This window comes from Leguminivora glycinivorella, chromosome 21, assembly GCF_023078275.1.
Source record: "Leguminivora glycinivorella isolate SPB_JAAS2020 chromosome 21, LegGlyc_1.1, whole genome shotgun sequence".
In the NCBI taxonomy this organism is placed as follows: Eukaryota; Metazoa; Arthropoda; class Insecta; order Lepidoptera; family Tortricidae; genus Leguminivora; species Leguminivora glycinivorella.
Window position 1 is genome coordinate 8,430,549 of NC_062991.1, and position 13,502 is coordinate 8,444,050.

At 37.1% G+C, this 13,502-nt stretch overlaps 1 protein-coding gene and 1 non-coding gene across 2 annotated transcripts in view; one reads left to right on the plus strand and one right to left on the minus strand.

Annotated features, from left to right (window-relative positions):
- LOC125237610 (polyamine-transporting ATPase 13A3-like) overlaps positions 1-11,287 on the plus strand; it is a 35,916-nt gene extending 24,629 nt beyond the window's left edge. Inside the window, 7 exon segments of the mRNA XM_048144772.1 lie at positions 10-163; positions 471-592; positions 2,145-2,262; positions 3,638-3,771; positions 4,816-4,962; positions 6,179-6,305; positions 7,440-11,287. Of these exon segments, the coding sequence (XP_048000729.1) occupies positions 10-163; positions 471-592; positions 2,145-2,262; positions 3,638-3,771; positions 4,816-4,962; positions 6,179-6,305; positions 7,440-8,398 (1,761 nt within the window). The 3' untranslated portion in view covers positions 8,399-11,287.
- On the minus strand, positions 2,803-2,873 carry Trnag-gcc. The gene has a single exon. It is a non-coding gene; the product is annotated as a tRNA-Gly (tRNA).
- Positions 11,288-13,502: the final 2,215 nt, after the last annotated feature.

Consider the following 13,502-nt stretch of genomic DNA (forward strand, 5'->3'; position numbering starts at 1 on the left):
TTTCCCCAGCTGCCTCTAGAAGTGGGTATAGTCCAGCAACACCAGTTCGTGTCATCTCTCCAACGTGCCTCAGTAGTGGCTCGGATATTGGGCGAAGATGTCCTTAGGGTTTACTGCAAGGGCGCCCCCGAGATGATACGTACGCTGTCCAAGAGTGAAACAGGTATAATTATACTTTTACTTCACATTGACCTTCATCCATTTTGGCAAAGTTTAGGATACCTAACGCGCCGACAGCCGTAGCTTTCAAGTAAAGATCACAATCACTTCTAACTTTACTAGCTTTTTCCCGCGGTTTCGCTCGCGTTAGAAAGAGACAAAAAGTAGCCTATGTCACTCTCCAGCCCTTCAACTATCTCCACCTAAAAAATCACGTCAATTTGTCCCTCGCTTTTGCCGTGAAAGAAGGACAAACAAACAGACACACACACTTTCCCATTTATAATATTAGTATGGATTCTCTGTTTTAGTACCCGAAGACTTGGATGAAATCCTCCACTTCTACGCAGAGAAGGGGTATCGCGTGATCGCAGTGGGCACCAGAATGCTCGAGAAGACACACAGGGAGCTACAGAAGATGACTAGGGAAGAGGTAGGTTTAGTCTGGTAAACACAACTAGCCAGTCAGAAACAACTTACCAGTCAGGAACGCAAGACTATCGTTTTTTTGCTCACCAGTTGGCACCACTGTTGAGTAAGGTCCAGAGATAATATAGCTATCAAAGTCAAAGGCTGCTTAAAATATCGGCACCGAAACAACACACTCATCTCTGAATAATTCATATTTGCGATAATTTCACGATCTCCACTTTTCAACAGGTAAATTAAAGAAATTATAATTTATGTCACGAAGCCCACCAAAACCAGTGACATAATTGAATTTTTTTGGACTTTACGCGACACCAGCGCCTCTAGTGGCACATTCATACGCGATGGGGCATTTTCTAGAAAAAGAACCAGGAAAACTATACTCATCCCTTTCTAGTGCTAGTAATAGAGAAAGCCCAAAGACTATGTTCTGTCAATTTTCTTTTTCGGGTTATGGTGTCTAGTGGATAGTGACCCTGCCTTCTAAGTCGATGGTCCAGGGTTCGAATCACGATGCCTTAAATATGTCACCTGTTTTGGTGTGGAAAGGTTACAAGAAGCTGTCATTCCACAAATAAGATATTTTAATTTATTCAGAGCCGGTATTTATGGTTGTCTGAGTCCCTTTTCATCTGGCGCGACTGCCCGCCGTCCTAAACAATCACAAACGATTCGCCCGCTCCTCGGTCTGTATCGCGAACAAAATATACAAGACTCTACTCTATAGGCAGGTTCTCTGACCCTGCCTGCTAAGCAGCGGTCCTGGGTTCGAATCCCGGTAAGGGCATTTATTTGTGTGATGAGCACAGATATTTGTTCCTGAGTCATGGATGTTTTCTATGTATATGAGTATGTATTTATCTATTTCAGTATGTATATCGTAGCTTAGTACCCATAGTACAAGCTATGCTTAAATTGGGGCGAAGTTGATCTGTGTAAGGTGTCCCCAATATTTCATCGCTTATCAAGAATAGTGGCACAACTGACAATGAAATGCTACTGCACTTTATATTCTAACTCTTACCGGTAAGATTAAAATTCGAATGGCATTTAATTTTGAGTTGTGCCACTATTCTTGATAAGCGACGATTTATTTATTCATTATTTATTAAACCTTGTTGCCCTTACCGATGGTCAATTTTACCTATATATATATAATTTTTTAATGTATCTTTTAATGATTTTATGAAAATTGGTTATGTAATTGATATTTTGATGCTGAGCAAGATCACTATTTTGACAAATGAATTAGAATGTTATGTTTGTATGAAATATTATTTTTGTTATTGCATGCATGTGAATATTATGTATTGATATTGTTACAAAAATTTAAGATTTCAAACACAACCTAATATTGTTAATGAATAAATAACTAGTGAACTGCTGAACTCGTATTCTTGATCAGCCTACGATTTATTTATTCATTAAAATCGGAACCTTGTTCGCCCTGTACAAATTTTCGGGAATTACTGTACAAAAAATGTCCTGTAATATTTATCATTTACTCGTAATTATATAATTACATATTTAAATAATCTTTATTATTTGATACACAGGTAGAATGCGAGCTAGAGTTCCTCGGGCTGGTAATAATGGAGAACCGATTGAAACCAGCGACTACACCCATCATTAGGGAGCTCAAGGAGGCCAACATACAAGTCGTCATGATTACTGGTAAATATAATCATCATTTAATTTATTTATTTATTTGAGAAGTTAATTACGAACTGAAAAATGGTACTTAATTTTAATATAAAAAAATAGTACATTCCGATACAAGTGCGTAAAAAAGGAAGTTCGGAACGAGTGGAGATAAATTTAAACACGACTGAAGGGAGTGTTTTAAATCGACTCGAGTTACGAATTTAAAGCACTAGTACGTAAAACAAACACCATCTGTACTGAAATAGTACATATACAAGTTTTCGAAACGATATTTTGTTTTAAATCGACACGAGTTACAATTTCCTTTTCGCACGTGTATCGTACGACGTTTTTCAGTACAGATGAGCCTCAGAAGTTTCGACCTGACAAATAATGAACCACTTCTCGCACTAGTGCGTAAAAAAAACACCATCAAATATTTTTCAGTACAGATGGTGGAATTTATCGCCACTCGTTTTGAACTTCCTTTTTTACGCACTTGTATCGTAATGTACTATTTAAATATAAATGTTCTAAATAAATTTGTAAAAATAAAAATACAAAAAGGAATGCATCGGCCGGGAATCGAACCCGGGCCGCCCGCGTGGCAGGCGAGCATTCTACCACTGAACCACCGATGCTTATACACTTTAGCGCAAATTTAGCTATCACGTCACGGAAGCGAGGTGAATGGACGATAGAACTCTGCGCTTACGCAATGACTATTTCATTTTAACTTTATCGTTAATTCGGCCTTGAACTTTTACGAGGACGCTTGAGGTTTTTGCGCTACTTATTATAAAAAGAGCGCATTTCTTTTATATAAAGTAACTTTTTGCGTAGGTCTTTTAATTGGTTTTGTATTTCTTTTTGATTTTGTATAAAGTTTTGCTAAGTTTAAACTTAAGATCGATTTCGCGGATGAGAAGCTAATTTTTGAATGTAGATCGTTCGATTTTTCCACTCGAAAGTCTTTAGATCCATACTAATATTATAAATGGGAAAGTGTGTGTGTCTGTTTGTTTGTCCGTCCTTCACGGCAAAACGGAGCGACGAATTGATGTGATTTTTTAAGTGGAGATAGTTGAAGGATGGAAGTGACATAGGCTACTTTTTGTCTCTTTCTAACGCGAGCGAAGCCGCGGGCAAAAGCTAGTAAGATATAATTCGAATTTAAATGCCTAGTGTTCATGACAGCATTGAAGGAAAAAATACTATTTCGAGCTTTCAAAATAAAATAAAAAACCGGCCGAGCGCGAGTTGACTCGCCCACCGAGGGTTCAGTACAAACTTTTTTTCAAACTAGTTAAAATAATCTCATGTTTTTCATATAACTCTAATGACTTGAAAATTACTCCGAGATTTACAATTTTTTTAATCAACTAAATATCGATTTAATTTCCAGGTGACAACATCCACACAGCAGTGAGCGTCGCCAAAGAATGCGGCATCTTAGCTCCTGGCGAGCGCGTGGTGCATCTCTGCGTCGAGAGCAGTGGTCTGGTGCCCGTTGTTTGCTGTGAAAGCTCGAGGCATGGGGTGAGAATGAGAACGCCATAAAATTCTATGAAAGAATTTAAGACGATACAGGAGGGGTCAATTGTCCATACAAACGCTCTCGACTATTTCCTCCCTGGTTTTTCAAGATAGATCAATGATTTTTCAACGCAGATTATTATTATTTTTATCGGTGTCGGACCGTTTTGATTTTTTTTTGATATTATTATTTTCAAAGACGCTAGAGCCCATCAAAAATTTCCAAAAACGGCCTTATTGATTAATGGCGCAATAAAAAGGTGTGGTATTCAAAATTGGTAACAATTAGCCTAAAAAACTAAACTGTCCGACACAGATTATTTCATTGTTATTCAGATTGTCAAATTTCGTTACGATTGATTAAGTTTTGAAGGAGGAAACAGTCGAGAGCGGAACCTTGATTTCAAAGATTTTTTCGCTGTATCATTTGACTGAGTTGTTCTGAATGGACAATTTTTTTTCGATAAATCTAGTTAATAACACTAGTATATTTAACTAAAATTTCCATTTCAACATTTTCGCTCCTGTAGCGTCTTAACGCGCAACGGGATCTGTTGAACGCCGTGCTCTTTATTTTCCTTGCTAAAATCATACATGTGCGCCGCCGCGTGACAGTTAATGGCATAAACATGTTCACACAGTTGTTTTAAAAATGCTAAGTGTGCAACTAAAGTAAGGATGAAGTTTTACATTTTATCCTTACTTCATCAGTTCCATCAGTTTTAGTTTTTGACGACCGGTCTGGCCTAGCGCGTAGTAACCCTGCCTGCTAAGCCGCGGTCCCGCGTTCCAATCCCGGTATGGGTATTTATTTGTGTGATGAACATAGATATTTGTTCCTGAGTCATGGATGTTTTCTATGTATATAAGTATGTATTTATCTATATAAGTAACTATATCGTCGCTTAGCATAGTTCAAGCTTTGCTTAGTTTAGGGCTGGGTTGATCTATGTAAGGTGTCCCCCTCCGGTTTATTTTATTTTATTTATTTAATCTATGATTTCAAGGATAACTAACATTTTTATTTATATGAAACCTTTTCCTCAGGCACCGGTAGGGAGGCGTACTGCATTGACTAGGTCCTGGCGTTCTGTGGACAGCGGCAGAGGCTCCTCTCGAAGTGCGTTGACAGACTCAGAGGCGCCATCTGAAGACCCTAACTACAAGGTCGTCATGACGGGAGATACATGGAAGGTGAGATCATTTTTCTAGAACGTGTATTTCCCACATTTTGAATCAATGATTAGAATGAGGTTTTGTGATTCGACATAGATTAAATATAAGAATATCATATCCATCCCATACATTAAAATGCGACCGCCTAAGAACGCGCACCACACATAGATGGCGCCACAAAAAATATCTTGTAGCTTTCGATTATACTTGTAGATGGCGTTAAGTATCACTTTCGAGCCATAAATCTATGTCAAAAGTGACACTTAACGCCATCTACAAGTATAATCGAAAGCTACAAGGCATTTTTTTTGTGGCGCCATCTATGTGTGTGTAGTGTATGCGCGTTCTTAGGCGGTCGCATTTTAATGTATGGGATGGTATGATCTTCTCATATTTAATCTATGGATTCGTTTTTTTATCGAATGAGAGTCCCAATGTTCACAATTTCAATAACACAATTTATTTACGAGTAATACCTCGCTCAGCGGATAAGTATAGCTAATTAGCTATCCAGTGGGGCAATGCGGCCAGCCTTCTGGGGCCAACCTTACCCACTGGCGACGATTTGAGCCAAAGTTTTTATTTGTAGATAAGTAGTATAAGTTTTTATTTGTAAGATTTTTAGGGTTCCGTAGTCAACTAGGAACCCTTATAGTTTCGCCATGTCTGTCTGTCCGTCCGTCCGTCCGTCCGTCCGTCCGTCCGTCCGTCCGTCCGTCCGTCCGCGGATAATCTCAGTAACCGTTAGCACTAGAAAGCTGAAATTTGGTACCAATATGTATATCAATCACGCCAACAAAGTGCAAAAATAAAAAATGGAAAAAAATGTTTTATTAGGGTACCCCCCCTACATGTAAAGTGGGGGCTGATATTTTTTTTCAATCCAACCCTAACGTGTGATATATTGTTGGATAGGTATTTAAAAATGAATAAGGGTTTACTAAGATCGTTTTTTGATAATATTAATATTTTCGGAAATAATCGCTCTTAAAGGAAAAAAAAGTGCGTCCTCCCCCCTCTAACTTTTGAACCATATGTTTAAAAAATATGAAAAAAATCACAAAAGTAGAACTTTATAAATACTTTCTAGGAAAATTGTTTTGAACTTGATAGGTTTAGTAGTTTTTTAGAAAAATACGGAAAACTACGGAACCCTACACTGAGCGTGGCCCGACACGCTCTTGGCCGGTTTTTAGTATTTTAAGTATTTATTTAATTGTTTTTTTTTGTACAGGTGCTACGCGAGCACTACCCCCAACAGGTGCCGCGAGTGATCGAGCGAGGCGCCGTGTTCGCGCGAATGTCCTCCGATCAGAAACAACAACTCGTCACTGAGTATCAAGCCCTAGGCTACTACGTTGGTAAGTAGACACGCTCATTTTGCAACTATCGATTTGCACAATCAAACAACAGCAGCCAGAAACTTAATTTAGATGCGAGTTGTTCTACGCGTTTAAGTTGCTATTTAAACAAAGGTCAAGGTTTTGTAGGAGGTAGGGCATAGCGAATGATATTCCGCTTTGTGTGGTAGGGCACAGCACAGCGGATATCGTCTCGCTCGAATCTAGAGCAGAGCCCAACTGGGGTGGTACCTCCGCCTTTACAGAAGACCGCAGCCAAATAGCACTAGACCCTACTCATAGTGTTGTGTTCCTGTCGGTGAGTAAGGCTGCCAGAGCTCAACGAGGGTGCGGTGTGCTGGTGACGGGAGGACTTACGGAACTAACTTGTTCCGTCTATTGTCCTTTGAGTCGTCGGCAACCCGAACCCTCCTTAGAACTTGTACACTCCTTTTTGCTGTGTACTTAACACAGCAAAAGGGAATGTACAAGTTTCTAATGGGGTGGCAACGCGCATGTGACACTGTTTGAGTTGCAGGCGTCCATAGGTTACGGTGACCGCTTTACATCAGGCGGGCCGTATGCTTGTTTGCCACCGACGTAGTATTTAAAAAAAAGGTCAAATCTTACACTTGACTTATTAATGAAGCAGAAGCTTTGTGATTCGACAAAGACAGATCGTCATGGCTCATGGCGCTTGGCTGGTTCATACGTATTAAGTTGTTAAGTAATCCATACTAATATTATAACTGGGGAAGTGTGTGTATCTGTTTGTTTGTCCGTCTTTCACGGCAAAACGGAGCGACGAACTGACGTGATTTTTTAAGTGAAGATAGTTGAAGGATGGGGAGTGGCATATGCTACTTTTTTCTTTCTAACGCGTTCAAAGCCGCGGTCAAAAGCTAGTTAACTAATTTTAAGCGACTTAATTGTAAACAATTAATTTAGTAAAAAGTTACAAATTAATATTTATTAGAGAGCCGACCCCACCTAACGTGGGAATTCGCAAAGAATAGGAGTATTGAGTTGGTAACTTACGTTTAACACGTCTCCCTTTGTTCTCGCGCTTTGTACACGTTGGGAAAAAAGGTAAAATAATGTTAATTAATCGCGTTCGACCTGTATGTGACTTTAAATACGTCTCCCTTTCTCCAGGAATGTGTGGTGACGGCGCGAATGACTGTGGCGCCCTCAGAGCCGCTCACACCGGCATATCTCTCTCCGAATTAGAGTCCAGCGTTGCCGCACCTTTTACCTCTTCCGACCCCGACATAGTTTGTGTAGCGAGGGTCTTGCGCGAAGGCCGAGCGGCACTCACCACCAGCTTTGGCGTCTTCAAATTCATGGTAGCCTATTCCTTAACCGAATTCTTTTCTGTTGCGTTTTTGTACTACTTCGACTCAAACTTAACTGACTTCCAATTCCTATACATAGATGTCGCTATGATCGTTAATTTCGCTTTCTTTTTCGGTATGACTGAAGCGTATCGAGGCAAACTCTGTAAGATACCACCGTTAACTTCCTTATTAGGCTTAGTACCGTTAGTATCTTTAGTCGGACAGATGATTCTTATCGGCATAGCGCAATATTTAAGCTATTTTGCTTTGACATTCTTTCCTTGGTATGAAAGGCATTTGTATGAAGGCGAAGAAGAGAATGAGTGTTGGGAAAATTACGCCATTTTTACAGTATCCATGTTTCAATATATAGTCATGCCTATAGTTTTCTCACACGGCGCCCCGTACAGAAGATCTGTTATCACTAATAAATCCCTAATTATCAGTATGATTATAATGACTGTCATATCTGTTTACATAACGGTTGCCCCAGCGAAATTCTTAGCAGAATTCTTACAATTGAGAATGCCGAAAGATGTTTTACTAAGTTATATAGTTTTAGCTATAGCCGCATTCCATTTTGTGATAGCGGTGTTTTTCGAAAGAGTTATAGTACAGTATCTTATGGAAAGAAAGGAGATGGTACCGAAATGTTTGAAAGAAAGACGAGTTAGGAAGACACCGCATCTAATGATTAAACGGGAGTTGACAGATTTCGATTATTTGGAATGTGATAGTGAAGTTAAATTTATGAGAGAAGGAAGCTCTGGCAAATGAGGCTAGTAACTATTTAGGATGAAATAAAAAGGACTGTTCAAACTTGGCATAATAGTGACTTTTGAGGTCATAATGATCAACTTTTATTTAAAAAAAATATAGGTATATGTATTTTTTTTTTACATTTTCCTTCATAACTCTTTTTTTTTTTCCACAACAAAAAAATTATAAAAAATAGTTTTGATATGTAAAATTTGAGTTCTTTCTAAAGATACTCCACTTGAACTAGTAACTTGACGTTTACAGTTTGCCCCCTTCCATTTTGACCATTTTCTATAATTAATATTAGTTTATTTTTTTAAATAATAAACATCAGCTTGTAGAGGTTCAAAATGTTTAGAACTGTTCCAAATTTTAAATCGATAGCATAAGTAGTTCTCGAGATATTTTGAAATGTGACAGACGGACAGAGCGGCGCCATAACCTCCTTTTGTACCTTTTTGGTACGGAACCCTAAAAATGCTGTTACATATATTCCGACTGACGCGATGCCGCTCATTGCTATGGAACAGCTAAATTTTTTTTTGCGATTTCAGCTTTGGTCCCAGTTGTTAATTATGATCTCAAAACTCACTATGCAAAGTTTGAACGGCCCTTTTTATTTGACCGTGTATAAAAGATGTAACCTATCGTACAAAAGTAATTATTTATTGGCTTAGCCATATATTTCAACAAAGAATTAAAACTGATATTATTTACAAGTTTTCGCTGTGCGCGTAAAATATGTCGGTTTATTATGTTTCTTACGTATACACAAATAGTTGGTTGTATATCGATATTAAGAAAATTTTAGACTATAGTTACCAATATTTATTGCTGGTAGAATTTTTAAGAGATAATTATTATAATTATGGCTTGTATTATGATTTACCGTGTGGTATTATAATATTTCAAGAATATCTTCCACATAATATAATTATTATTACCTCTTCATCACGGATTTAGTACTTTTGAGTATTAAATTTTGTAGCTTTTACTATAAGTAAAAAGAGTAAACATTATTTTAACATGAATTTGTATATATATTGTTTTAAAATTTATTTACAACATGTGTACGATAAAAATTTGTGTTAATGTCAATTGAGACAGCTATCGACAGTCGCCAGATATAGTTCAGCTCAGGCAGGCAAGCATGGTCGCGCGATAAACATCAGGCCGTCCCATCGCACTTAGAAATAGTGCGAAAGGGACAGCATGATGTTTTATCGTTTATCGCGCGATCATGCTATTCTTGCAGATATTTTTGAGCACCTCGGGCGCTTCGATTTATCAGACGGCGACTGTACTAAATATTCGTTTTATGAGATCTCTTATGACATTTTTATTTAACTGTATTTTTGTGCATTTTTGCACACACTTTGCATTCTGTTGCAGTATTTTTAATAATTGTTACGAATTTTTCTATGAATTTTACTAACTATTAACATTATTTTTAATTTAACATAGTTTTAAGCACAATGTGATAGTATACCGGATGTACACAAAGATAAGTGCCTTATGAGTTTATTTAGTAAATAAAATATCGTCACTACTTTAAAAAAATTTCGTATCTCACGCTGCTTCTCAAAGTTAAAACGCAGTAAGTCTATATGCATTCCATACACACTTACTACAATTTTCTTTTCATTGACAGACGAAGATACAAGTTTTTTTAAAGTAGTGACGATTTAATATAATATTACTGTATGTAAAAATATGAAAACATTCCGAATAAACTGTCGGTGCTGTGCATACCAAATAATATATAATTCTATCTAATCTTCTATCCTATTCTGATCTGCCAGTGACGAGTTTATATCAATAATAATGTATAATTAATATAAACTTAAACGTTGTTCCTCCAAAATATATATACAGTAAGCTAAGCTGCAAAAGTGCATGGCGAATTTATTCTCCATGCAATTTTAAAGCTCACTGTAACTAGGATTAATAAGGTTCAGCTGGGGTTAATTTATTTCACATTTTTTTCTACTTTTATTAACATATTCAATCAAGTGATCTGCTAGGCGGGTAGACAAGATGCCAAATGCCAATCATTGACGCGCCGTAGCCTATCGGTGTAATACAGCACGACCACTGACGATTTTATTATTTCTGTTGCGGTACAAATTCACGAAAAAATTTACTTTTTGTACTTATGTTTAAAACAAATGTACCCTTAAGGTTTCGGAGTTCCGACATAGGGGCCGTGGTCGTGCTAGGTAGGTACTCCATGGCACAACCACACTGTATGCGGTACAAATTCACGAATAAAATGTACTTTTTTGTACTTAACTTTTTAAAAAAAGTACCCGCATGGTTTCGGAGTTTCGACATGAGTTGTGGTCATGCTAGATAGATACTCCCTGGCATGACCACACTATATTTATATTTAATTTTATAGTCAAATGAATGCTAATCAAATGTTTTGAAATTGTACTATCTACATTACTTCAAAAACTTAAGGCCCATTTAGACGGTACGAGAACTCGCATACGAGTTTTATTACATTGCGGTATTTGATGACAGTAAAAAATCGTATGTCACCTCAACAGCCCGCAATGTAACTAAAATCGCATGCGAGTTCGCACGCCGTCTAAATCAGGCCTTAGTGTGGTTGTGCCTGCGTGCGTGGTTTCGAAGTTACGAATCAATATAACCAAAGGTATTTCTATCCAATTATGAATATTGCTGTATTCCAAGTGTGTTGCGTATCTTATGATAATTTTCTTATGACTTATTTAACAGCTGCAGAAAGAACGCACAAATAATATGAATATTGCACAAATGTGTCTTAATTTTAGTTACATTTTCGAATAACTCTTTTGATACTTTTTCGATTGTATTTATAAGCTCGATAGTTTTGTGATTTTAACGCGTGATATTATGAATGTTAGGATATTAATGGAACTTGCGCTGATTATTATGTTTCTAATGCGCATGTGACACTGTTTGATATTAATACTCAGGCGGGCCGTGTTTGCCACCGACGTTGATTGAGTATGAACTTATACACAACACATAGGGTGCCGTATGGTTATACCATTTTATTATTACTTACTTTTAACAGGACTTCATTACTTACTTTTACAACTTTGTCTTTTCTTACTAAATAATTTGTTATAAATATTGAAAAAGCCCGGTTCATCTTACGTTTCACGTTATTGCTACCCATACTCGTAGTAGTTCGAAGTGTTTCGAATCATTCGGTGATCCTTCGTCAGGCGAGTGTTCACGGCGGCTATTCTCCGTGCTTTTTCAATATTTAAAATATGTGTGAAAATATCAGCATCTATTTATTTGAACCCATATTTTTAATATTAATTGTATTGAAATATAAATACTTTTTCGTTTAAGTAAAAACCAGATAAATTTCTTATCCTTCAAAATAAATGTAATTCTACATCATGAGTAATATTATGTACGTTTTACAAATACTGTTTTTACTTGGGTATTAATCGTATCTTGTGGATACTATGTAGTGAGCAAAAGTTTTAATAATAAAAGTAATTTAATTTATAAATGTATTTTATTTAATAAATTAATAGTTTAAAAACACACTATAAAACACGCTTTTATAAATGCACGTAAAAGCCAAAAATAAATTATGGATCGTTCAAGTTGTCTCTATTTGTTAGCTGAAGTTTAAAAACTATGTGCTTTTAATTATAATATTTGATTGTAAAAGCGTGGGGCGCTGGAACAGGAAAGACTTTTTGTATAACTTGCTGATAAATCAAATTATGCTATGTTACGGGAAGGAGGTTACACAGATTGACGCGCTAACTGGAGTTGCAGGATGACTAGTAGGTTCTACATTAAACAGTCAAATCAATTAAAAGTCAGTGTTCAAAGTAGGTACCAGTTTGTCAAACTCAGACAAAATATGCGCTAGTAGCGAGGAGAGTCGACAGTCACCGACACTTAGAACGCCGCTTTTTTCCGGTAATCAAAGTACAAAAGGGGAAAGTGTCTACAGTGACAGGATGCAGAGTTCTTGTTCGTAGACGAGATATCTTTGGTTCTCTTTGGTAACCCTTAGGCGGCATATGTAAACGTTATGTTCTTATGCAACTTCATTCGCCAGGAAGTTCGGATTAGTATTTGTTTACAAGAAAGTCTTTCCTGTTCCAGCGCCCCACGCTTTTACAATCAAATATTATAATTAAAAGCACATAGTTTTTAAACTTCAGCTAACAAATAGAGACAACTTGAACGATCCATAATTTATTTTTGGCTTTTACGTGCATTTATAAAAGCGTGTTTTATAGTGTTTTTTAAACTATTAATTTATTTTATACTTTTTAGTCATTAATAATGAAATACTTTTAACATTTATACATAAATTTATTTCAAGTAGGCGGATTCTACATGCCATTTGTGGCTTAACGTGTACTTATTGCTAATTGCTACTTAATAATAACTAGCGGCTACCTTCTTATTACGGTATTATCATAAAAATGTTTATACCTAGTAAGTTATCCGTAAAAGATAGACAATATAGACATGTGCCATCGCGGACTTTTTGAAGACATTAGAGGGACATACTTTCGCCATACATTGTTTTGAAGCTCTCAGCTAGTGGGATTTTGTTTGACTCGATTAGAAAATATTGTCACATTTCAACTAATTCAAACAAAATTTAAGTATTTCTTTTTTGCCGAGCCCCCCTTTATTTGCTCTTAAGGGTCACAGGAAAACCATTACCCAACTTATTTTAAATACAACGTTGATCTTTCTTTCATGCGGGGGGCTTCGCCCCACGAGCCCCCCTTTGTTTGCTCTTAAAGGTCACAAGAAGACGCTAACCCAACTTATTTTAAATACTACGTTGATCTTTCTTTTATGCGGGGGGGCTTCGCCCCCCGAGCCCCTCTTTTCGTTACTCTTAAGGATCACAAGAAAACCCTAAACCAACTTATTTTAAATACAACGTTTATCTTTCTTTTATGCGGGGGGCTTCGCCCCCCGAGCCCCCCTTTGTTTGCTCTTAAAGGTCACAAGAAAACGCTAACCCAACTTATCTTAAATACTACGTTAATCTTTCTTTCATGCGGGGGCTTCGCCCCCGAGCCCCCTTTGTTTGCTCTTAAAGGTCACAAGAAAACGCTAACCCAACTTATTC